The following is a 26,058-nucleotide window of genomic DNA, read 5'->3' as shown; positions in this document are numbered from 1 at the left end:
AGCGAATCCAAAGCCTCAGAGCACGCAACATTTTATTTGAACACAGTCACTATGCACACCCAGGATGAGAGCTCCAAGGCCCCTGGACTGGACTGGATCTGTGCACACAGTTCCCTGTGTCAGCGTGGAACCCCCACTGGGCTCCCTGAAGATGCAGGGGTTCACCCATGGAGATCCAGCTGCACAACTGGAACCTCAGACTGCACACTCAACAGATGTCAGTCAGATACACCAGCACATCTCTTGCTTATTAAAAAAGAAAATGCAGGTAATCAAATGTGAGACGCGATATCCATTCCACAGCATAGTCAAGAATTTACACGCAAAACAGTCAAAGTTATGGTTCCCAGTGAGTATAATTATGACACATTGTACATTATAATGGGATTGCTAGTGCTCCAGGTATATTTAAGGTTACCAGAGCATTTTCACTATAAACCCCATTTTCAGGTGATCCTAACTTTCCAAAAGTTCCACCCATTGGGCTGAAATTCTCCAGACCTGGTTTACACCTAAAGGCAAATATCTAGACACATTTGAACAAAAGAGTTCTGCTATTTTTGAGTATGAGAAGAGTGGGAAAACATACATGAGTGTATTTTCTCCATTCGGCTTTTGTTTTGGGGTTTTTTTTTTTGGTAATTGTGTCCTTGAAAGCTTTAGAGTCAAAATGGCTGGAAATAATAGGTGGAAATTAGGCAGGCAAAAAGTCTTTTGGATGTTCACCTGAAAGTCAGTTGGGATTTGTCAGTTATGAGGTTTTGCACCTCAAGTTTTGAATGTATATTTTAACAATAATCTACGAGCATTCAGAAAGGGAGATAAGTTGCAATGGATACATGTGTGCAGATAACAGGTGCACACTGAATAGGTCAGCCCACTTTCATTCAGTGCATATTTATTGCCTATGCAGCTAAGGGGACCAAATGTGCCCAATACAAAGTTTTCAACTATGCAAAGCACACACTCAAGAAGGCAGAGCTGTCTTGTCTCATGAATCCAGGCATGTTGTGAACAAAGCAAGAGTCCTTGCCTTAGTGAGTGCACATCTTGCACAGGACATACCATAGCATTCCAGCAGCATCCCCTCCCCCCCCCTCCCCCCCCAAAGAATCACTGATTATGGAATTTCTTTTCCCTTTTAACTTGACCTAGAACAAGCCATTAAAAAATTACATTGAGAATAGTTAGGGTTGCACAGTTCAGCACTCAAGTGAGGAAATACTAATTCCAATAAGACTGAACACAACCTACAACTGCTCCCTTTTACACAGGCATTTAAGACTAATTATATAACCTGTTTCCTCTCATAATACCAGGCATCTCTTACAGTCTTGTATGGTGTGCAGTGAATGAGCCCTTATCTGTCGGTGTGCATCTTGTATATAAATGACTTAGCGTCAGTTTATCTGGCATAAACTGGTAGGAGATCCTACACGTGGATGCATGTAAGGTTGTAAAACAATTGTATGATATTTCACTATTTCAGAAATATTATGTGATAATCAAAGACTATTTTAGTGCATAAGGTATGAAGTTAACATTGTGGGTGAAACCTTAGAGATCTTCTGTACTTCTAAAGTTTAAACATGAAAAATTAATTTTTCAGTGCGCTAAAACTGAATTACATCATCACATGTGCTCACAAACCGGTAGAGAGTTAGTCATTGCAGGAACCAGGCTTTGAATTTCCTGACTTGCGCATCATGTCAAATTGCAACCATCACACTAAATTAGTAAATGCAAGGACTTTCACTCTTACCACCGTAAGCCAGTCTTACCGTTTTACCTTTTATAGAACTAAAGTTAACATGGCTGGTAACAGTCATTGTAATACTTCTTGTGTTTCCTTGTATCTACCTAAAAATTAATCAGAAATCAAAGCTTTGATGACTCAACAGAAACATGACCTATGAGTGCAGCAAGTGATTATTTTGCTTGTGTGCACAAAGTGGAACAGCTGATGCTCACTTGAGCATAGGTGATCTGAATAAGTTGTACAGGAACAATAAAAAGATATTTCTACAAAACACATTTATATTACCAGCACTCTCTGGAAAGCATGTAAGTAAGGTGAGAGAGTACAAGAAGCCCATGCTTTTCAATATCCTCTGGGAATTTTTCTGAAATCACCAGTGGGAGAAAGCTCTAATTCTGTGGCAATCTTGCCTCTTGCTCTGCACAGTAGTATTTTCCAGGCAGTGCCAGCAGCTGTTTAAAAACAGCTTCCCCGATCCTAGTCTGTTTCAATCTATAGATGCCAGGAATAGTATCACTGTGCAGCAGGATATGTGCAAATGCATCAAATGATAATCTTTGTTCTTATGGGGGGGTACATTACAGAGATAAACTAAGGGGAAATATCAGAAACAAGAGTAAAGTGATAAGTTAGTAGCTGAAAAATGCCTAGTTAAAATATCCAATGAAAAGGTTTGAAGCTTCCCCACTTTAACAAGAGAAGAAGCACTCGCCCCTCACAAAAAGCCTTAAATAAAATTAAACCCTTGTCATGTTTAAGAGGCAAAAGAGAAGAGAAGGGCCCTGACAATCAAAAGATGTCAAATGAACAGCTAAGTACTTCAGACAGTCAGGGAAGGAAAGTAGACAGCAGGGTAACTCCTCTCAGTGGCCCATGGCTATAAGTGAAAACAGTTCAAAATCTGCTGACTAGTTCCCCAGTGGAAGCAGATTGCTTCCTCCCCCCCAAAATCTAACTGGCTAAGCAGAGTTGCTGGAGAAGAGGGCCACCAGGGTCCTGAAATTCCATTGCTGCGGAGTTCCTGAGCACTGCAACAGAGGAAAACTGTAGGAGACAACCCTCATTTGGATAAGTGAGGTTCAGCTGAGGATCTACTGTACATCACACCCTTGATTTTCTTCCCTTGATAAACCTTGTATCACATAAGAGAGCATCTAAACTGCTAGATATGCCCCTCATACTATTCACTTGCTGTATCATTCATCTTATTTCCAGTCAACAGGCACATTAGGCTAAATGCAACCAAATATTGTGCGGTCAGGGAGCCAGTTTGATACCCACAGCTGCAGAACTCTGGTTATAATAATACTAGCATTGAGGAAGAAAAATAAAGGCGGCAGCCCTGGAGCACAGGAGTTCTGGGTCCAAGGTGGAAAACAAGCAGGGGTTGAATATCTTAGGAGAGTATTAATCAGAGTTGGATATGGAGTCCTTCACCCATGGTTCAGTGGCTTACATGTGGCCTTGGAAAGAAGGGATCAAAATTACCGCCCTATGATAGCGGTCAGATGATTGTTTGCAAAGAGTTGGTCTCAGTCCATTTCCTAATGGATACTTGTCCATATCAAAAAACACTACTGTAATGGGCCTTAATTGCCTCCCTTGTTGGCATTCTGAGCAGAAAAGGCAAGAAATGAACAGTCATGGAGAGCAACTAACCATCTCACTCTGGAAGGCCTGCAAAATACTACCAGGACAGTGGAGAAAGAGTATACAGCTAACTGTTCTTGCTCTACAGTGAATTTCCATACCCAAGGCAGTCAAGCCAGCATCACTGAAGCAGTGAGGTGCCCTTTTCCATTACCCCAATTACAAAAGAAACTAGAAAAAAAATTAGGAGGAGGAAACTTTTCTGAAGTCTGTAAACTAGTATACTCCATATAGTATGCATCACACCACACACACCCCAAGCTGCAGAAGAAAGGAGGGTGTCCTGTGGAACAAGAAATTCTGCTTCCAGGGAGCGGTACTGTTGATTGACCAAATTAATTTCAAATGCTGAACCACCCCTAACAGGAGCAGACTCTTTCCACTCCATACATACACTCAGCCTTTCCCAAACTGCCATGCATAACGTGAGGTTGGGAAGGAAGATGGACAGCATTCTGTTTCAATTCAAGGCACTTTGTTGGCATAAAATGTTATGTGTTGCCAAATATAAAAGCCAAACCTTAGGACTCTGTCAGAAACAGACAATGCATCAAGGATATACAGAGTTTTTTTAAGTTATAACAGTGTCCATTGCTGATTTGTTGTCAGTGTGCTACGTGATAACATGCTATCCCTCATGTCTTTCTCCTAATGTTACATTTTCCTCATCACTTGAAGAGAAAGTCTTGTGTCCTTCCTAATGCAAGCCACACCCCTTCCTCTAATTGCCAGGGGGAGCCCAGGGAGTGTGCATGGTTGAGGGGGTATCTTACACATATCATGCTTGGTACCTCCTATGCCAAGTTCTGTAAAACTTTTTCATAACATAGACCACATTTTAATGGAGACTGTCCTGTGGACATCTCTCCCCATGTGAGCATACTAGGTTGATGGCAGAGATGAACACATTCTAGCATAACAATAGCCCTCATTTTAGCTTTGCCCATGTCTCCCCTGAGCTTAAAATATTGATGTTGTGAGAGAGAAAGAAAACAGGGAGTCCTAGAAAAGTAGGGTACACAAAGAACCAGGGTTTCTGTTGGAATGGGGGTCACAGAGAACCCCTGACATTTGTAACCTGGGAAGGGGTCAGGTTACAAAGAGTTCCTGAAATAAAAGGGGATGGGAGGATGAAATACAAAACAGCTTATAGCAGAGAAAGGAATGCAAAGAGCCTTAGTAATGTGTGTAGTAAGCTTGGCCTACAGCTACTACAGTGATGAGTGTGGTATAAGAACCTATATATAAGAGATGTAAAGTGTGTGACCAAGTGTATTTTTAACTTTCAATGTGAGTTAGCAGCAAGATGTGAGAAAGCATCACCATGAGATCAGCTAGCCCTGCATGACCAATGGACCACAGTTTGGGACCCACCTATACATCCCCTACTGCACCCCTACCTTGGAGATCCCAAGCCCCTACCCACTAATATCCCTACCCCCTGCCTTGAGGATCCCCAGCCAGCCGCCAGCCCCCACTCCATAAATCCTTACACGACCTTCCCCACAACCCCTCCTAACAAGGGAAATTGACCCCATCCCATCCCAGGGCCTCCTTCCCACACATACACCACCAGCCCTACTCCCCCGTGCCAGTGGGAGGAGAGAACACCGGTGCTCAGGGCAGCGGGGGCACAGCCAGCCCGACACGCCGAGGGGCGGGGCGGGGCCGGCTCAACGCTCTGGCAGGGGTCCCGCCACCGCTCACCTGCATCCATCCTGCGACTCCTACCTCCTGACCAGCCTCCGGGCCAGGTGGGCTGCGACTACTGCCTCCTCCACATACACACACAGACCGCAACCTACCCTGTCCGCTACTGACGAGTAGCCTTGCGCGCCCAATCAGAGAGCGGCTCACAGCGCTTCTCAGTCGGGATAGGTCAAGAGGGGAGCTTGCCGCGTTCAGCTGCGCTGCACCGCTTCCTCATCTAAACGGGGGCCGCCATCTTACTGTACGGAACGAAGGGTTCAGGTGAGGTGGAGTCATGTGGTACCAGGCAGAAGCTAGGGTCGGGGAATGAGCAGGGAATGATATTTAAAAGCTTTGCCATTACCGGATCTCAGCCCTATGCCCAACCCCACCCCTATCTACTACTGGAGGAAAGTCTTATACGTGGGCGCCGCCATCCTGTAGTACGGATCAGGAAAGCCCCGCCCCCTGTTTCCAATATGGCTGCCTCAGTTAAGCTTCATTTGAACCCCTTGAGTTTCCCATTCCTATCCGCTCCCCACAAGTCCAACCCTCGCCTCAAACAAAATTCCAGTGAGGGCACAGAGAGGGGTGTTAGAATGTCCCCTTCCGCGGGAGATAGTGCTGTACGGCGGTGCATCGACCAAAATGGCGGCGGCCATATGGTGGTCGCCATCTTCGATGACGGCACCGTCGTATAGAAACCCCTTCCCCAGGGAAGGGGGGCAGCTGAGGTGACCTGGCTCCGCCATCTTGTTGTACGGCTGGCCTCGGCCCCTGTGTTGGGAGGGGTGAGGGGGCTGGGGGGAAGGGCCAACCGGCCGGAGATGGTGATCTGCTGCGCGGCGGTGAATTGCTCTAACCGGCAGGGGAAGGTGCATAGAGGAGCCGTCTCCTTCCACAGGTAACAGCGGCCGCTGAAGCCGGCCCAGGTACCCCCCGCCCCGACCGTCAAAGCCCGGCTCCCGCTGGAATCGCGGGGCACAAACCCGCCCCTCCCCCACCCCCTGACTGAGTGACAGACTGTACAGACAGACACCGACTGATCCCCCTTCTGGTCCCAACTTGAGAGATCTCCCAGACAGACATCTACCCACACCTGCCCTCACAGACTGACAGACACACACCTGCTTATCCCTCACAGGTAGAGCCATCTACCCACCCAGCCCCTGGACAGGCAGCTATCTATCTTCCCTTTTCCCCACCACACACCTCTCCCGTGCCTTCCTACTTCCACAGATTGACAAGCACCTCCCCACTCCACCGAACCACTCTCTGTCCCACCCGCGGACAGACACTCACCTACCTCCTCTCTGTCCCCTTGAAAAAAGAAGAGCAGGAGTACTTGTGGCACCTTCTCTAAGGTGCCACAAGTACTCCTGTTCTTCTTTTTGCGGATACAGACTAACACGGCTGCTACTCTGAAATCTGTCCCCTTGCAGAGCTACATCTGATGTCCACCTGTCGCTCCCCCCCTCACACATAGGTTCATCTACCCCTTAACAGGAACACATGTATCTCCAACTGTCTGACACACTTACCCCTAGGTATACCCCAGCCCCCACAACGAACATGCACATCTCTACCTCCCCGTTGTCATAGACAGACACAAATGTACCTACCTCCATTCCTTTCTGGCCCCTGCACACAGACACATGTTCACCCCCAATGTCACACAGATAGACAAACTCACAACTTTCTCCTCCATTAGACACATGCCCTGTTTTTCTATCCCGAGGGCCGGGCCACAACTTTTTGGCACCTGAGGCAGGAAGCTCAAATGACACCCCCATGCCCCCTCACTTGGGCCAAAACTTTGAAAGGTCTCAATTCTGCCTTCTTCCTGTTCTACTCCTCTCATGGTACTGCTCTGCTACCTACCCCAATAAAGGAGAACTAACAACTTAAAATGCCTTGTTCAAAAATTTTAAGTAACATTTAACTTTCAAATGCCTGAACAGCAAATGTAACTTTTCCTGTCTGCATAGTAAACACTGGCATTTTTATCTGTTTGAATAATCAAAGTGGTGTTTTCCGTGCCTTCTTGGTTGCAAAAATTTGCTTCCTGAAAGTCCACAGTCTGGGCCAACTCATGCTCTATTGAGATGGTTGCAGAGCCGACCAGCGTCTCATGTGTCATTGTGGAGGGTAGATATGTTTTTATTAACTTCAGCTTGGAGAAGCTATATTCTCCACTGGCAACTGTTACAGAAAGTGGTAGAAGTATGCGCAGAGCAACAAAAGTATTTGGAAAGAGGGTGGTCATCTTATTTGTGCACATATATTCCAGAACAGCCCTTTCAAGATACAAGAAATGTATCTTGAAAGGGCTTTCAGTTCCTCACCCAAATCACTCGCATCAATATCGTGCATGTCATCATGTGTCAACACTGTCTCTAGTGCCCTGCATTGCTGGTGTAGGTCTTCTTCAGGTATAGTGAGGAGTTTTGGAATATCATACAACATCCCAAATATACTACTGTGTTCCTTGAGCTGCATGAAACATTCTTCAACTGACTGTATTGCACAATCTAGCACCTGGTTAAAGAATTCAACTTTGAATTGTTGTTTGGGGTCTCTTATGGGATTATCCCATGCCTCGTAATCAAAATGTCTTCGTCTTTGGTGATTCTTGAATGGGTGAGAAAATAGCTTCAGTGTGAAGTTCCTCTGCCAACTTTCAGAACGTTTTGAAATCCCTCATCTGACTGGTAAGACTGTAGGTATGACTTCGCTTTGTCCAGTTGTTCAATTGCTCTAGAGATATCAAGGTCAACACCTTGGAGTCTCTTGCTTACAACATTTATTTCAAACAGTATGTCATGCCACAACACTAAGCCACACAGAAATTTGAAGTTATGTATGTTTCTGGTGATTCCATTTCCCTCTGCCACTGTTCTCCCATGAACAGTTCCTGTCCTAGCATTATCCTCCATAATGGCAACTGTGACATCATTTATCTTCTCAATTTGGTGTTTGATAGGCTTTATCGCCTCAACTTGACTTTCCCATCATGTGGCACTCAGTGGTTTCAGTGTCAGAGAGGATGTTCCCAGATGTTGCTTCAAAATTTGCCATTGATGAGATGATGCAGCGAAAAATACATAGATGCTTTGAATTACATTCAAAAATTCAGCAGCCTCACTAGAATCTGATGCTGCATCACTGACCACCAATTTCAATGAATGAGAACTGCATGGGACAAAAAAAGCTCGAGGGTTTAACTCTCGGATCCGTGTCTGTAGTCCTCTGTTCTTTCCTCTCATGTTGGCATCATTATCGTAGCCCTTACCTCTCGTGTCAGCTATCGCAATTCCCGTATCTTCCAGCCTTTTAAGAAGCACATTTGTCATACCAGCTCCTGTAGTATTATCAATGTCAATAAATGCTAGAAAATGCTCTCTGACAGTCACCATTGCAGGGACATTTTCACTAGGTTCTGTTGTTGTTACAAAACGCACCATTAAAGTCATTTGTTCCGTATGGCTGATGTCACGTGTGCAGTCCAGAATAACAGAGTAATATCTTGCTGACTTCAGATCTACCACAATCTTCTGTTTGACTTTAGTTGCCAGTAACTGTATGATCTCATTTTGAATTGTTTTTCCAAGGTAGTGGTGTTTGTACATTTCTTTGGTGGTGACTCTTCTTTGATGCTCCTGGAGTACAGCATCAAACTCAGCCATCAGCTCCACAATTTTAAGGAAGTTTCCATTGTTTGGCACATACAGCTGATCTGAAGTGCCACGCGGTGCTAGGTTTTGGGTAGCACGCATTCTCACAATGGCAATGAGCCTTTTCAGAACATTTTGCCAGTAAAGAGACTCTAATGCAATCTTCTCTTGATGCTGATCATCTATGGTGGCCTTTAACCTTAGTCTCATCTCAAGCTCTTTCCACCTATGGAATGCTCTCTGGTGATTTGCTGCCTTCTCATGGCATGCCAGATTTCTAGCCAGATTTTTCCAGTCCTTTGTTCCTGTAGAACCCAATGTGGCTGGAACATTAGACTGGAAGAGTTTGCAACAAAAACAGTATGCAGCATTCTGGATTTTTGAGTACATAAGCCATGGCCTCTCCACTTTGTCACTATTGGGGATTTCACGCCAGTAGTGCGTTGGATGGAAACTTCTATTTTCATTGTCTTTTGGGAACATGAAGTTTTTCACTTGCTGTGGCTCATGCAGTATAAGGAAGTCCCTCCGGCTACTGCTCAAGTGGGTCCACAGTCCTGGATCATCTAGACTTAAGGAACTAACCCCAGCAGCAGCTGTTTCTTGTGCCTCCACCACACTCTTCTCTGATCTACACTTTTTCTTCAGGAGTGTGCATGGTTACATCCATTTGAGATGGAGGTATGGATGCTGCAGTAGCTGCTGCCAGGTCACCTGCACTCTGACTTACTGGAAGATCAGGCATCTCCTCACCACTCACATCCTCACTGGGGCCGGAAGGCTCACCGTGAACATTTGTGTCTATGTATCTCAGGAGAGCTCCTTCCTGCTTAGATAGAAAAGCTTCCTTTGCTTGCTTTCTTTTTCTGAATGCTGCCCCAGAGGGGCGTTTTCTTCTTTCACTCATGACTGCTGTTCTGTGCCAGCTATAGTGGCTCTCAACACTCAATTGAAGGGGACAAATAAGCAGGCTGGTAGCAGGGCCTGAGTGAGGGAAGATATCAACGTCTTAAGGGCCTAACTGGCTCCTACTACTTCAGTTGACTGTCTGTTCTCCTCAAGTGGGTTCAGGGAAGCAGCAGGAAACAGGAAGTTCCCTGAGAAGCTGGTGTTAATCAGTCCAGGTTCCTGGATGTGCTAGAGAGGTACATAAGAGGCTCCTCCTCCTCTCTCCCTGCAGCTCCTGCTGCTTTCTGTTATTCCCTTTCACCTTTTCTCCTGCCTGCCTGTTATGTCTCTTGTGCCCTCCTCCCTCCAGCACAGCACTCCACCATCTCTGTGCATGTAGAGCAGAGAGAATACATATGCCACAGCAGCAGACATAATTTTCTACATTCTGGGTCCTAGTGGGGCCCCCACACAGTCTGGCACCTGAGGCAGCCACCTCAGTTTGCCTCATAGTAAGGCCAGCCCCGTCTATCCCCAACCAGACAGGCAGTTAGACACATGCCAAACTTCTGTCCTATCTCTGCAACATAAATACACAGAGCTTCATCTGTCCTCCATCCTCCTAAGATGGAGAGTCACAGCTATCCTCCATGCCCAGATGCACATACACCTTCTCATTTCCCCCTCCTCAGACTGCCAGGTACTCACCTACCCCTGCCTTCCACTCTTTGCAGGTTTCCCACTGATCAGTGTAATTGTTTAGTCCTGCAACATTCTTAGATGGTTGATGAGGGACTCTCATGTTTCTTCCTCTCCTGTCAGATGCACATATTTTATCCTTCCCTTTCTCTCCTGCCCCAGCACATGTATTTCCTGCACCCCGACAAATCTCCAACTGGACAGCTTATAAATGTTTAATCTTGCTGTACCTTTAGGGCCATGATGGGGGACATAAACATTCTTCCCTGATTCCCTGATACACATTGCGCCGCCTATGTCTGCCACCAGCCAGTGTAACTGCTTAGCCCTGCTGTGCGCTCAAAGTTGTTGATATGGGGAACAGAACACGCATCTCTGTCTCTCACATCTCCCTTCCCTACTTCTTGCTCCCCGGCACTCTACTTTTCTTCTTCCCCCAGACACACACACTTCCCAATATCCCCACCCCTGCAGATTTTCCTAACTGTTATGTTCTTATGCTGTTGATGAATGAGGGATGCATGCTTCCCTTCCCCACTGTCCCTATGTTCTCACTCTTTACCCCTTTGGCCTTGTCTACATTAGAAAGTATGGTGTTTAAGCATTTCATCATTTTAAACAGTTGAGTTAGCTGACCATGACTGCGATCAGCATAGACGAGGACAAGTCGTGTTTGATATGATGAGAGAGAGTTAATCATGCAGTCTAGTTGACAGCATGTTGAACATGATTTGTCTGCACTAATCACAAAGCCCTGGTTGTCTATGTTGGCTAACTGTGTTGTTAAAAATCATGATTAAACACAATAACATTTGTTAATATAAACAAGACCTAAAATGCATTCCCCTCCCACTCTCCAATGTGTTTTCTTCCCTGCAGGTCTCCCCCTAGACATATGTTCAATCTACATTATAAAAACTTTGCTGATATAACTACACTGGCAAACTCTCCTAGTTAAGATGCAGCTTATACCATCAAGAATACTTTTACTGGTATAGTTTATTTTGTTCAGGGAGCTAGTATAAGTTATACTGACAAAAGCACTTTTTTGCTGGTATAATTATGTCTACATTAAGGCTTTTGTTGGTATAAAAATGTTGTACAAAAAAAATCACACCCCTCTCTCACATTGCTATTCTAGAAAAAGTTTCTAGTGTAGAAACTGCCCATAGTAACTCTGCTTATGCTATTGATGAGGAACACACACTTGGATTTCTTCCATCCAAGCTCTCCACTGGCTAAGGAAACTTCAGCTTAGTCTTGTTATAGCCCAAGGCTGGCGTTAGGGGCTGTACACATGCACATTTCCCCCATTGCATGTCTCGGCTAGTATGTGTAATAGTCTTGTTGTCATGTACCGTCATGCTGGTGATGTGGGATGCACACAATCTTGCCCTCCTCTTATGTCTTTGCTGAACAATAAGGCAGCTTGACCCAGAATGAACAGTAAGGAAAGAGGTTCCATGAGTTACATACAAACAGCTTTCTTTCTGGGACGTATTCTATTACTGCGGGTGGTATACAAGAGAAACTCCATTAAAGAAATGCTCTGTAATAGTAGTCTTTTTCTCTTTCAAAAAACCCAGGATAAAAATATTGCTTTCCTCTTGTAGTTAAAAACTGAAGACAATTCAAGAGCAAATTATATACAACACTTGTTTGTAATGAAATTGAGGTAATCATGTTTCCTGTGCACGAAATGAGTAATACTAACATAGTAATACTAACTATGCTGATTCTGTTCTGTATGTCTCTTATTTAAAATCTGCAAATACAGTAAGCTGTCTCTTTTTTATTATGCAGAGCTGTTAATAATTATATCCATTATGCTTTATTGTATGAATTTTGTGATTTGTTTTGCCATCTTTTGACATTTCAGATATTTCTTCTGATAATTTTTGGTTTGTAAGGTTGCTGAGTAATCATAGTTGGTTTGGGTAATATTGGTATTCTTGCCTGAACACATTCACCTCGGACGCTCTCTTAAAATAGTGGGCCATGTGGTCCAAAGACGCAAACATGCAAATGGAACTATGGAGGCAGGCAGATGCCTGTACTTGCATTCAGCCCATGGTCTCTGTGTAGGTGCAGGGGTCCATCTGCCTAGATCCAAATGTAACCTTAGCATTGGTAATGCTAAGCAAAAATTCAAAATTAAGATGACTTTTGCGAGCCCATTTCAAACTGTATCTTGTATGCCTAGTTTAATTTTTAATTTTTCTTCCCTCATGGGATATGAAAAACTACTGAATTCCTCTCTGAAAATGATTGTGTGTGAAGTCCCTGGCTATGTTTTTGTTTTTTCTGGAGAGGTGCCGTTAATAGTCTAAAACAAGCATTTGTGTCAACTATAAGAAATACAGTGTGTCTAAATGCTATGATTTCTTGGCATTGAGGCCTGAATGTAGGATGTTTTATCTCTTGTTTAATATCCCTTCATTACTCAGTATAAACACCAGTCAGTCCCTGAAGATTGTAGATGAATTAGATTGTTGTTCAGGGCAGAGGGTTTCATTATTCACATCTTGTCTTTCCTCACTTACAAGTAGAGTCATGGTCTCTGACTGGTATAAATACATAGTGGAGTGGTCAGTTGCTTGCTAACTGATTTTAATAGACGGGAGCACAAAGCTAACTGATTATGTCCTCTCTGGGGAATTTAACTGCCAGCCAAGAAAATGAATATTTAGCATTCCACTGAAACTTTCAATAATCAATCATCAACCAGGCATACCCAGTACTATACTGCTTTCTAGATAATTTTGGTCCGCTAACACTAAGCTTCTTTGATTATAGAAATATCCATTTATTTTACTCTTTTTATGCTTCTTGTTTGCAGATTCCCTCTAAAGGACTCAAAACGTCTGATCCAGTGGTTAAAAGCAGTTCAAAGGGACAACTGGACTCCTACCAAATACTCCTTTCTCTGCAGTGAGCATTTCACCAAAGATAGTTTCTCCAAACGGCTGGAAGATCAGCATCGGCTACTCAAGCCGACGGCTGTGCCAACCATCTTTCAGCTCACAGAGAAGAAAGACGACAATCAGGATTATGTCAAAACTAGAGTTAAAATAGCAAGCCAAATACCTGTGAGGGATGGAGATCAACCAAGGGAAGGAGGCTGTGAGGTAGTTGAGAGAACCTCATATTCTGACCAAAACTTTATGGTAATGCAAGGAACTAAAGAGATGGAGCAAGTGACTCTGCAAGCTGAAATTGGGTCAATGTCTGAGCAAGGAGAGAATGTCTGTGGGCAGTTGGAAGGGCCTCTGAGAAGGATGTTAGTCGATAATTTAGTCACAAAGACAGGAGTCCAGAAAAGGCCAGAAAGGCCATCTGTGGATGATTGTTCTGAAAGCGCTGTCCATACTGAGAGTTGGATAACAGATAGAAGTGGTATATCAATTGATGACTTCACACCTCCAGTGTCTGGGGCTTGCAAATTTATTGGCTCTCTCCACTCTTACAGCTTTTCCTCTAAGCACACCAGAGAGAAGCCATCTTTCCCCAAAGAGCAACTTGAGAAGAAAAGGCCAAAGAGAGATGTGGAACCAAGCTGCAGCAGCAGTATCATGGGGCACAATAAGACCTTAGCAGAAAGCTCCCCTAATTCATCACTTACTGCAACCCCTCAGAAACCTTCACAAAGTTTGTCAGCATCCCCTGCAGACCTTACCCCTCAGCCAGCAACAGAGGCTGTGGTAGGGCAGAAAGGAGAGACAGATGCCAATCCCATGTCAATCAATGAGGTCATCATCTCGGCCTCAGGAGCTTGCAAGCTCATTGACTCGCTCCATTCATACTGTTTCTCCTCTAGGCAAAGCAAAAACGAAGTATGCTGCCTACGGGAGCAGGTGGAGAAAAAGAATGGAGAGCTGAAGCTGTTGAGGCAAAGAATCAGCCGCTCTGACAGTCAAGTCAAGAAGCTGAAGGAGAAGCTGGATGAACTAGAGAAGATCAGTTTCCCATACTTGAACAGTCTGCTGTCCCAGGACTGTGGTCAGTACCCTCAGTGCCTTTGTAATTGGGGCAGAATTCATTCTTTCGGTTAAAGTAAGAGGCTATCTAGTTAAAGTGCACCTCTTTTGTAAGACTTTACGGTCATCTCTCATCTAGGGTAGTGTATTTTGCCTTACTTCTAAATAGAAAGTACTCCAATTAGCCTCTACTTTCCCTTCCCCGGCCATTTTTAACTAGTTCAGTTTCTACTTGAAGCTGATCATAAAGGCCATAAGGATTTATTTGTCATGTTTAAGGAGCTAGAAGTATGCTAGAGCCTAATTTTAAAGCCCAACTAGACCACAGCAAATCTGAGCCCAACCCTAGCTCATTGAGTTGTTTCATAATGACCCAAATTTGACACTTGTGGTCAGGTGGGTCCCATTGGGTTTGGGTAGTGTTGCAAGCATCTACCTGACAATGCTGTCTCCACCCAGCCCATCGCTTCCTATCCCTGTTGTGCTGGACTTTGGGCTCAGGAGCCCTGGATCCCTCACCCTCTGCTTATCCTGTGGGAGGCTCTAGCAGTGGCTGGGTGCAGACACTACGTGATACATCATACTCCATCAGGGCTCCTTCCTGCAGCACTGGGGTGGCAGTCCTAGAAGCACTCCTCCAGGATCTTGGCTACCTGGCAATGGCTCTGGACATCTCCAGCGCCTCTGCCCAGGCAGGGGGCAAGCATTGAGCCTTCCCAGCCAGCCCATGCATCAGGCCAGCCAAGTCAGCATCGTCTCTCTCTTGCCATGTTGCCGTGTGTGTGCAGGTGCCCCACCCTGACCTGCAAGGCAGTGCAGAGTGGACGCCTGGAATACTCCAAGCCTCCTCTCTGCATCCTGGCACTGCTGTGGCCTCCTGTTCGGGATTACAAAGGCCCCTCCCCATGCAGCTCTCCCAGAATGCCTGGTACTGCCAACTTCTCCAACCAGCCGCTGCCACCTCCACTGGGCTCTGGGGACAGGGATCCTTCTGTCTCTCCCTTCAGCCTGGTGCCAGCCTAGCTCGCTCGTAGCTGGAAATTGTCCCAAGCCCGAAAGAGTCGAGTTCTTTTCATATCCAACACAAACCTGACACTTGTAGTTGGGTCCTGTCGGGCTTGGGTCAAGTTACAAGCCTCTATAAGGAACCTGTTCTCTGCAGTCAGAGTTTGTGTGTGACTTAATAGCCACTGTCATTAGCAATTCACTAGATACGCATTGTGCAGTACCTGGTTATATGGAGTGCAGTGGGCTGCATTCAATGAAGCCGAGCCTCCCAGCACTATCTTATTTGACTCTCTTTGAACCATGTTTTCACAATCTGATAATCTGTAAGTGGACTGGCACAGACCCTAGGTGTTTGAGAAGCCCCCAATAGCCTTTTATCTTGATTTAAAAGTAGTTTAGTTCTTGCCTCTTAATAATTGCATTGCAAAGAGTTCTTAGGATAAGAATAAGATAGAACATAATACTCAAAATATTATAATGCTGTTATATAAATCAGTGGCATGCTCTCACCTGGAATGCTGTATTTAGCTCATCTCCAAAAAGCTATAGCAGAAATTGCAGGAGCCAGAGACAAGTGACTAAACTGATTAAGGCTATGCTGTCACAGACTTCCAGTGTGATCTTGGGCAAGTCACTCAGGCCTGGTCTGCACTTAAAAGTTGGGTCAGCAGAACTATGGTGCTCAGGGTGTGAAAAATTCATACTCCTGAGAGCCATAGCTCTGCCGACCTAACCCCCAGTATAAGCACAGCTAGATCAACAGAAAAATTCTTCTGTCAACCTAGCTACCACTGCTGTGGGAGGTGGATTAACTACAGCAACAGAAAAGCTCCTTCTGTCACTGTAGAAAACCTCCACAGAAGTAGCACCCATAGTGTAGACATAGCCTTAGTCTTCCTGCGCCTCAGTTCCCTCACCATAAAATGTGGATAATAGTTACTCTAAATTAGCTGTTGCCACTCAAGAAAGAGATCTTGGAATCATTGTGGATAGTTCTCTGAAAACATCCAAAGAATGTGCAGCAGCAGTCAAAAAAGCGAACAGAAGCATCATTAAGAAAGGGATAGATAGTAAGACAAAAAATATCATATTGCCTCTATATAAATCCATGGTACGCCCACATCTTGAATACTGTGTGCAGATGTGGTTGCCCCGTCTCAAAAAAGATATATTGGAATTGGAAAAGGTTCAGAAACAAAAATGATTAGGGGTAAGGAACAGCTTCCGTATTTCTTCACACAATGCACAGTCAACCTGTGGAACTCTTTGCCAGTGGATGTTGTCAAGGCCAAGACTATAAAAAGGTTAAAAAAAGAACTAGATATATTCATGTAGGATATATTATTATATTATTAGCCAGGATGGGCAAGGATGGTGTCCCTAACCTCTGTTTGCCAGAAGCTGGGAATGGGAGACAGGGAATGGATCACTTGATGATTATCTGTTCTATTCATTCCCTCTGGGGCACCTGGCATTGGCCACTATCAGAAAACAGGATATTGGGTTGATGGACCTTTGGTCTGACCCAGTGTGGCCATTCTTATGATATGGAGAGTCTTCTGTATGAGAAGAGAGTGAGAAGACTAGGACTGTTTAGAGGAGATGAATAAGGAGGGGTATAAGATAGAGATATATGAAATAATGAATGCTATGGAGAAGGTAAATCAACATTTTCTAATTATTCCTTTTTATTATACAAGAGCAAGGAGACATAAAATTGGGTCACAACTTTAAAACCGATAAACTTTTACATAATGAATAATTAACTTGTGGAACTCATTGTCACAAAATATCATTTAGGCCAAGAATTTAGTAGGATTCAAAAGAGGAGTAGACCTCTAGACCTTTAGATGAATACAGAGAACATCCAGAATTATGTTACAAAGGATACATATTATAAAGGATATAAACCCTCATTCTTCAGAGCGTAAGCCAGCCCCCAACTGACAGTGTTGGGAAGAAAAACTTTCCCTAGGGGTATTCCATTGTGAGGTTTCTTACCTCTTCCTCTGAAGCTTCTAGTACTAGCCAGTGTCAGAGACAGGATACTGGTGTAAATGGACATCTGCTCTGATCTGGTGTGACAATTCCTATCTTTAAGCTCAACTAAGATAATATAAACTACCTGCTTATATTTAGGGTTGCCACCCAACCTTATTTTTCCATGAGAAGGTCCCAGTTTTAATAGGTCTTTCCCATGGAAAAATACCACATTTTAATGTAGGTGGAAAAAATATCACTAAAGTGATGTCAAGGTTGTGTGTTTTTTGTTTTTGTCCCTGCAGGATTACATAGTAGAAGTGAGTCCGTTGAAAATTTGTAACTTCATCCAGGGTTTCCAACAATACTATAAACCACAAAATCAAAGCTTAAATAGCTAGTAGTGCAAGTCACTAAAACCCTGCAACAGGCTCGTGATTGGTATCTTTTGGTGCATATTTTTATACTCTTTGTGTGTCAATATAAAATAATTACCTTAATTTAAACTGCTCGACAAATTTTTTAGGTTTACATAATTTGTCTTAATATATTTTTAATAAATTCACATTTGTTGGAACTCCTACAAATGAGTTTCTTATAAAATTGGTCCTTTGAAAGATGCTTTGCCCTAATTTAGTAAGCACCATGTCTCATTTTTCTGAAATACATGTGCTGTATGTTGGAGGACAAGAATCAAACCTTTTTAATAGGAGTTCTGAAAATTGCCAGATCTAATATTTTTTCCAAGATAGAAAGCAATATGTAGATAATCAAACAAATTCTAAGTGATTATAAATTGTTTAATGCATAAAGTTTACATTAGTAAAGTTTTAACCGCTGTCCATAAATCTTAAAGAAGAGTTTATTTTAATCTTAGTATTCTATTGGCATGTACCACCTACTCACGCTTCAGTCTTCTTGTTTATATACACCTCTACCCCGATATAACGTGACCTGTTATAACACAAATTCGGATATAACGCGGTAAAGCAGTGCTCCGGAGAGACAGGGCTGCACACTCGGGCAGATCAAAGCAAGTTCGATATAACGTGGTTTCACCTATAACGCAGTAAGATTTTTTGGCTCCCGAGGACAGCGTTATATCAGGGTAGAGGTGTAGTGTATTAAAAAAACCCTAATAAAACTGCAGCCAACTGTTGAGTTGGGCAGTTTATATTTTGTATGAGTGCTAAGGGTAGATTGATACACAAAGATAAATTGAGAGTGCTTTTCATTTCCTGAGAATCACATAAAGGAGACTCCATAATTTATCAGTTAAATAATAATACTGTTGGAAGAGAGAAGGTGAATGAGGTAATATCTTTTATTGTACACCTGCTGGGGGTGGAATTGACAAGTTTTTGAGCTATCCAGAGTTCTTCTTCAGGTCTGTGTGGCCATGAATGACAGCTTGGGAAACAAGCAGTTAAGGCTGAAACGTTGCTTTGTTTTGTCTGAACTCTGAATTGGGAAGGGCATGTCTCCCTTACCACGGAAGTTTTATCAGTTTGCATCACAGCCAGAATGTGGTATATTCCCAGTGAAAATGTACAGCCAAACTTGCATGTTTCTTTTCAAAACATATGGCCTATGGGGGTGTATGTAAGGTGACTAGGAAGACTGACTTTGGAGGTTGATGATGCTAATTATTTTATGCCCTGGTTCCAGTACAGCAAGCCATTTGGCTGACCTCCCCTGTTCCCTGGCACTCTGCCACCCCCCTAAAACTGCTGGTGCCAAGATGAACCTTACGCCCATCTGCAACTGGCTCCCAACACAGAGTCTCCCTATTGAATTGTCATATATTCTGCCATGTATTGGAGTCTGGGGTTGCTCATAGCCCAGAGCGTGCCAGTGTGAGAGTCTGGGATCTGAAGTGTTAAAGATTTTACTGTATGTCAGAGCGTGCAGTAAATCATTTGATAGGTGCCAGAGTCCTAGAAAAAGGCAGCTGGGACCAAAATTCATCTCCGGAGGGAGAGTAAAGATATTGGGGGGAAGAAATAAAGATCTAAAGCATGGGGGAAATGCTGCTGAAAAGCAGCGGAGGGTCAGGAGAGTGGGAGAATGTTATGAACAGCCTGCTCTGATTGGAGACAATTACTGCCAAATCCTCTTGTCCTGCTTGAAGGCTTCTCTTAACTACCAAATCCTTCCACACCTCGCCCCCTTTGACTATATTTAGAGCAGTCCAGGTTTTCTGTTTTGAAGGTTGGGTCATGCTAATTGTGCAACTGCTGTGTATCAGGTCGGTTAATTTTGTAAGAGCCTGTTTTAAATTGAACTACAACTCCCAGCAGACACTGGGATAACATTCTCACCTAATCATGAGATCATTTCCTATATTACCATCTTGTCAACCAAGTCCAAAACATTTCCTGGTGAACAAGGAAAGATTAGGGAGCTAAGGTGAGCAGTCTAAAAATAACCCTGGAGAATATGGCCAGCAGTGCCGCAACCACAGGTATGGTTAAATGCAGCTAAAATACTGTATTTATTAGTCAAAGGGTTAAAATTCTATTATTCAAAGGTTTTTGCTTCACTGGAATCCCTTTTTAATCTAGTGTCTGCTTTTGTGAAGGCTGTGTTATTAAAAACAAAACCAGGGAAAAATTGATTCACATCTGAAGCTACCTGAATTATTTGAAAAATCAGTATAACATTTAGACTTCCCCAAAATTAGGTTTGTTTTAGAAGTATTACTAAACCTAATATACATACATTGGTGTTCATCATTCTTGCACTTGAATGAAAACAATTTTGGGTGAATTGGATGGCTTTTGAGATTGGTAATACTAATAGGATATAAATGTGGGGTTTTTATTTTTGTGCACTAGTTGAATCTGACACCTCTTCAGTGGTCTGTGTGAAGTGAGCAGGTGTTCCCAATCCAGACTGGGTTAGCATTACAAAGCCAGTCAGCAAAATCATGCCTTTATTGATGGTGTCAGAGGCTAAGAGTTGAACAATCCTGGAGGCTGAATACTCTCATCCCTTTAAGTGGTTGCCCCAAATCAGGGCAGTAGCACATTGCTGGGGCAGTGGCGGGATGTTGCCCTGCTGATTCCTCTGCAATACCTGTTCTATGAACAAAGGGAGGGTCTCAGTCTCTGAGGCTGTCTGGCATAAACCTGCCATCAGCACTAAATTAATTTAAAAATTAATTTAATTTAAAAAAACAGAATGCAGGGCTCCAGATTGATGCTAAAATGAGCTGAAAATTAATTTATCTCTGACCCGATAGTCTCAGGAGGTAGCAAAATCGGACATCGCTTTTTGTGATCTTGCTTCTTTAATGTAGGAATGTGTGTTAGGAGTTGGATGGGAGGGATATCAGACAATTATATCCAATGTGAAACCTCCCCTTCCTTTCACTAGACTGTATCTCCTCTAGCTCAGCCAGAAGCTATGAGCTTGATGCAGGAATTCCTGGGTGAAATTTGATAGCCTATGTTATGCAGCAGGACAGACTAGATGATCATAATGGACTCTTCTTGCCTTAACGTGTATGAAACTAGGGAAAGATTTGAAAATCCCTCACACTGTGTGCTGGTGTTGAGACACCCTAATAGCTGAGGGGGGCAGTTTAGCAAATGTTTAGGAGGGGGGATTTGTTCAGTGAATTTGTTCAGTTCAAGACTGTAACAGGGTTTAAAAAAGAATTAGATAAATTCATGGAGGATAGGTCCATCAATGGCTATTAGCCAGGTTGGGCAGGAATGGTGTCTCTGTTTGCCAGAAACTGGGACTGGGAGACAGGGAATGGATCCCTTGATGATTATCTGTTCTGTTCATTCCCTCTGGGGCACCTGGCATTGGCCACTGTCAGTAGACAGGATACTGGGCTAGATGGACCTTTGGTCTGACCCAGTATGGCCATTCTTATGTTCTCCACCTGAAAAGGGTGTAGTGAGGATAAATACATTAAAGATTGTGAGGTGCTCAGATATACAATGATGGGGAACATGTAAGTACCCAAGGGCTTGTCTACACAGGGAAATTTACCAAAATCTCTATCATGAAATAACCTATTTCACAACAGCAAGTCTGGAATAACTTCCCATGTGGACACTCTGTTTTGGAATAAAAGTGATTTTTATTTCTGAGCAATTACTCCACTTTGGAAGCGCACTCATTAATCTGGAATAAAGCATCCACATGGGGAGCTATTCTGCAATAGTTACTTTGGTCAATTTCCCTGTGTAGACCAGCCCTAAGATAAATAGAACAAGTGGGTGTGACAAACATTAAGAGGGATGGGAGAAGGAGGACAAGGGTGTCAGTGATAAGAATGTGTTAACATAGGCCTTGGCTACACTTGCAGCTGTACAGCGTTGTGAGTTAAACCTGTCTTCCTACAGCTGAGTAGGGAAAGCGCTGCAGTCTGTCCACATTGACAGCTGCCCAGCGCACTGTCGTGGCCACATTTGCAGCAATTGCAGGACCATTGGGAGCAGTGCATTATGGGCAGCTATCCCACAGAGCACCTCTTCCCATTCTGGCGCTGTGGATTGTGGGAAGGGGGCGTGGGTGCGGGGGATTCTGGGTCCTGTCCCAATGCCCCGTGATGCATCGCTTCGCATCCCAGAAATCCCTTTGTTTCCGTCCACCTTTGGCGCCATCTTTCAACGGTTTCTGTGTAGCGTGATCTGTCTGCGGGAAATGGAGCCCGAACTGCTGAGGCGTATGCTGACGAGTCTCGCCAGCACGTCACTGTCGAACTATTCCTTAAGATCCAAATTGACAGCGAGAGTGAGGAGTCCGACGATTCTATCAAGCTGCGTAATGCGTACGACACAAAATTGCTTGTGGCATTCACGGACATGCTCAGCACCGTGTAACGCCACTTTTGGGCTCGGGAAACAAGCACTGAGTGGTGGGATCACATCGTCATGGAAGTCTGGGATGACGAGCAGTGACTGCAGAACTTTCGGATGAGAAAAGCCACTTTCATGGGACTGTGTGAGAAGCTCGCCCCCACCCTGTGGCGCGAGCACACGAGATTGAGAGCTGCCCTGCCAGTGGAGAAGTGGGTGGCTATTGCAATCTGGAAGCTGGCAACTCCAGACAGCTACCGGTCGGTCGCAAACCAGTTTGGAGTGGGAAAGTCGACCGTTGGAATCGTGTTGATGCAAGTTTGCAAGGCCATTAATCGCATCCTACTCAGAAGAACCGTGACTCTGGGTAACGTGCAGGACATAGTGGATGGCTTTGCACAAATGGGTTTCCCTAATTGTGGAGGGGCGATAGATAGGACGCACATTCCTATTCTGGCACCACCCCACCTAGGATCCGAGTACGTTAATCGGAAGGGGTATTTCTCTATGGTTCTCCAGGCGCTTGTGGATCACCGTGGGCATTTCATTGACATTAACACAGGCTGGCCAGGAAAGATGCATGATGTACACATCTTTCAGAACACTTGGCTGTTCAGGAAGCTGCAGGCCAGGACTTTTTCCCCAGAGTGGAAGATCACAGTAGGGGAAGTTGAAATGCCCATTGTGATCCTTGGAGATCCTGCTTTCTCGTTAATGCCGTGGCTCATGAAACCCTACACAGGGAGCCTTGACAGCAGCAAGGAACGGTTCAACTACAGGCTGAGCCGGTGCCGAATGACTGTGGAGTGTGCCTTTGGCCGTTTAAAGGGCCGCCGGCGATCTCTGTATGGGAAGCTGGACTTGGCCGAACACAGCATCCCCGCGGTTATATCCGTGTGCTGTACCCTCCATAATATTTGTGAAGGGAAGGGTGTAAGCTTCACTCAGGCATGTACCTCCGAGGTTGAACACCTGGAGGCTGAATTTGCACAGCCAGAGAGCAGGGCTATTACAGGGGCCCAGCGTGGGGCTGCAAGGATTAGGGATGCCTTGAGGGAGCAATTTGAGGCTGAAAACCAGCAGTGATATCTGGTGCCCTGCACTGGAGTGCAGTAGTTCCAGTCTTTAGGAATCAGTGTTTGCTAAGCAGACTTGCAGTGCCTGTTTATTTCCTGGGCTAAGGAACCTTTTACTTTATGCAATAATAAAGAATGTTTTCAAAGCCAAAAAATCCATTTATTGAAAATAAAATTTATTTATTGAAAAGAAACACAACTGCGTGGGAATCAGAAAGGGCAAGGGGGTGGAATGGGGAACGGTACAATCACAGATTCAAGTATGTCCTGTCTGATGTGCTGTGCAGTGAGTGCTGCACTTCAGGATAGCTATACTGCATGGTGATGGGGGTTGAGTGCAGAGGGTAAGGGTTGTGATTTTCAGGGCTGGATGGTGAAGATACTGGTGTTGGAGGCAGCTGGTGGCGTGAAGAACCCGGAAGTTGGGGAAAGTGGGTTGGAGGTAACAGTGGGGCACAAGGGAAAGAGTTTTGGGACAAGGGCTGTGGGGTGGGGGGCATTTGCCTTTGCGATACTGCTCCTTCTGCATGGCTACGAGCTCCTGGATAGCGTCTGCTTGGCGCTCCAGAATGCTTATGATCCGATCCGTGCTTTGCTGCCGGTGCTCCGTGCTTTGCCGCCAGTGTGCTGCGTTTTCCTGGCGGATCCTGCTTTCTCTCTCCCGCCAGTTCTGTGCTTTTTCATTCTCTTTAATAGATTGCCGCATCACTTCTTGCAGCATGTCTTCTTTGATTTTTTGCGGTCTCTTCCTGAGTCTTTGCAGTCTCTGAGCAGGCGATAAAAGGGACGGCTGAGGTCTCAAGGTTGTTGCAGCTGTATAGGAAAAATGCAACATTTAACAGAGGCAGCATTGTTTATAGCAAACAGAGTAATGATTTTCCCCGCACTTAAGGAGGGCACACACAGGGTCTACACAATAGCATAATTTTCCCGTCCCAAACAGAGCACACATAACCCATGGGAGCCTCAAAATGGTGAGTAAGGGGGACTGATTGTTTTAGGGCTGTACTGTCCTCTGGGTTTCTGTGCCTTGGGGAGAGCCAACAGCTGCAGGGGGCACCTACACTGAACAGTGTCCCAACATTTTCCACAGGAGTTTGTCCTGGATGATATCTCGCTGCTGAGGGTGACCTGGGAAGCAAGGGAGGGTTTTCTACTGCAATGCGGCTGCCGCCCTGGCCCATATGCAGCTTGCCTGTGTGCTGCAATGGTCCCCCCGCCCCTCGCGGCACAGTGGCGCGGACACGTTAGCCTGGCTGGGACAAGGACCACAGTGGCTCTCCCGATAAATCTGCGCAAGCGCATTGCACACGTTCTGGATGAGACATTCGAAGAGATTACCGAGGTCGATTACCGCGATGTGATAAACCACATCAATGCACTATTCCACATCTAGGCATGCATGCCTAACCCTCCTCTCCCAAAGAGCCCGCACCAAAAAAATTCCTTCCCGGAAAAAAAGCCGCTTACCGGGAACCTTCTCTTCTGCAAGTACCGGCCGCTGCGACTGGCTACCTTCCTCCTGGCTCCATGCCTCCAGGGATTCCAGGGTGTCTCCATCCGCCCCACCACCCTCACTCCCGTTTTCCTCCTCCTCCTTCTCCTCCCACCCCGGCTCTGAAGTGTCCATGGTGGTGCTCGGAGTGGAGGTGGGGTTAACCCCAAGTATCACATCCAGCTCTTTGTAGAATTGGCAGGTCGCAGGGGGAGCACCCGAGCGGCCGTTTGCATCGTGGGCTTTGCAGTAGGCACTCCGCAGCTCCTTCACTTTAATCCTGCACTGCAGGGCATCCCGGTCATGGCCCCTTTCCATCATGTCCTTTGATACCTTCCCGAAGGTATAATTCCTACAGCTGGAGCGCAGCTGGGACTGGACAGCTTCCTCCCCCCAAACACTGATGAGGTCCAGCAACTCGCCATTGCTCCATGCTGGGGCTCGCTTGGCACGTGGAGGCATGGTCACCTGGAAAGATTCGCTGATAGCACTCCACTCCATGCCACGCCTGGCTGAGCAAACAGGAAGGAGATTTTTAAAATTCCAGGGGAATTTTAAGGGCGGGTCACATGCTTGGTTACCTGAGGTCAGGGCAGTAGAGTTTGAACTGATGACCAGAGTGGCTGGAACAGGCATTGTGGGATACTGCCGAATACTTCTGGAGGTCAGTCACAGCGCATTGAGCGGCCACACTGGTGCTGCAGCGCTGCAGCAGCGGCACAATACACGATATTCCTCTTGGGCCTTGGCTACACTGGCGCTGTACAGCGCTGCAACTTGCTGCGCTCAGGGGTGTGAAAACGCACCCCCCCGCCGAGCGCAGTGAGTGCAGTGCTGTAAAGCGCCAGTGTAATCAGCACCTGCAGCGCTGCACGCTCACTCGCAGCGCTGCAAGCTATTCCCCTCAGAGAGGTGGAGTACTTGCAGCGCTGCGAGACGGCGCGACTACACTCACGCTTCACAAGTGTAGCCAAGGCCTTGGGGAGGTGGAGTACATGCAGCACTACAGCCACGGAGATACAGCGCTGTAAGTGCCATGCCAGTGTGGACGGGGAGTGAGTTACAGCGTTGGGGGAGGCTTTATTGTGCTGTAACTCGCATGTGTAGCCAAGGCCATATAGGTTAATTTTGTGCACAGGTTGATGGTTTTGAGATTTAAAATACACACACACAGAGTATCATCAGTTTTCTTCAGATGAATAATCCTGTCCTCCTTCCCCTAGTTAAACTGTCTAGGTTTTTATATTGCGGCTATCACCACAGTATTTGATTGGAACTGGCTCTACTGCTGTGTTAGCCACCAGAACAGAATTCCACCCAAGGAATCACTCTTTTGGCCATGGGAG

At 45.2% G+C, this 26,058-nt stretch overlaps 2 protein-coding genes across 7 annotated transcripts in view; one reads left to right on the top strand and one right to left on the bottom strand.

Moving 5' to 3' along the window:
• ATG4B (autophagy related 4B cysteine peptidase) overlaps window positions 1-5,218 on the bottom strand; it is a 32,969-nt gene extending 27,751 nt beyond the window's left edge. For 2 of the 3 annotated variants that reach the window (XM_034780908.1, XM_034780909.1), the window contains exon 1: window positions 5,117-5,218. In XM_034780908.1, the coding sequence (XP_034636799.1) occupies window positions 5,117-5,126 (10 nt within the window). In that variant the 5' untranslated portion in view covers window positions 5,127-5,218. The remainder of the gene's footprint in view (window positions 1-5,116) is intronic. The other variant, XM_034780910.1, reaches the window with a different exon arrangement.
• An 85-nt stretch (window positions 5,219-5,303) lies between these two features.
• THAP4 (THAP domain containing 4) overlaps window positions 5,304-26,058 on the top strand; it is an 87,842-nt gene continuing 67,087 nt past the window's right edge. For 2 of the 4 annotated variants that reach the window (XM_034780905.1, XM_034780904.1), the window contains exons 1-2: window positions 5,844-6,002; window positions 13,199-14,358. In XM_034780905.1, the coding sequence (XP_034636796.1) occupies window positions 5,926-6,002; window positions 13,199-14,358 (1,237 nt within the window). In that variant the 5' untranslated portion in view covers window positions 5,844-5,925. Of the gene's footprint in view, window positions 5,381-5,843; window positions 6,003-13,198; window positions 14,359-19,594; window positions 19,789-26,058 lie in introns of those variants that run through there. The other 2 variants (XM_034780906.1, XM_034780907.1) reach the window with 2 other exon arrangements.

Source organism: Trachemys scripta, chromosome 9 (assembly GCF_013100865.1).
Source record: "Trachemys scripta elegans isolate TJP31775 chromosome 9, CAS_Tse_1.0, whole genome shotgun sequence".
NCBI classification, from domain to species: domain Eukaryota; kingdom Metazoa; phylum Chordata; order Testudines; family Emydidae; genus Trachemys; species Trachemys scripta.
The sequence above is the reverse complement of the archived record's forward strand: the minus strand, read 5'-3'. Positions and strand labels throughout refer to the sequence as shown.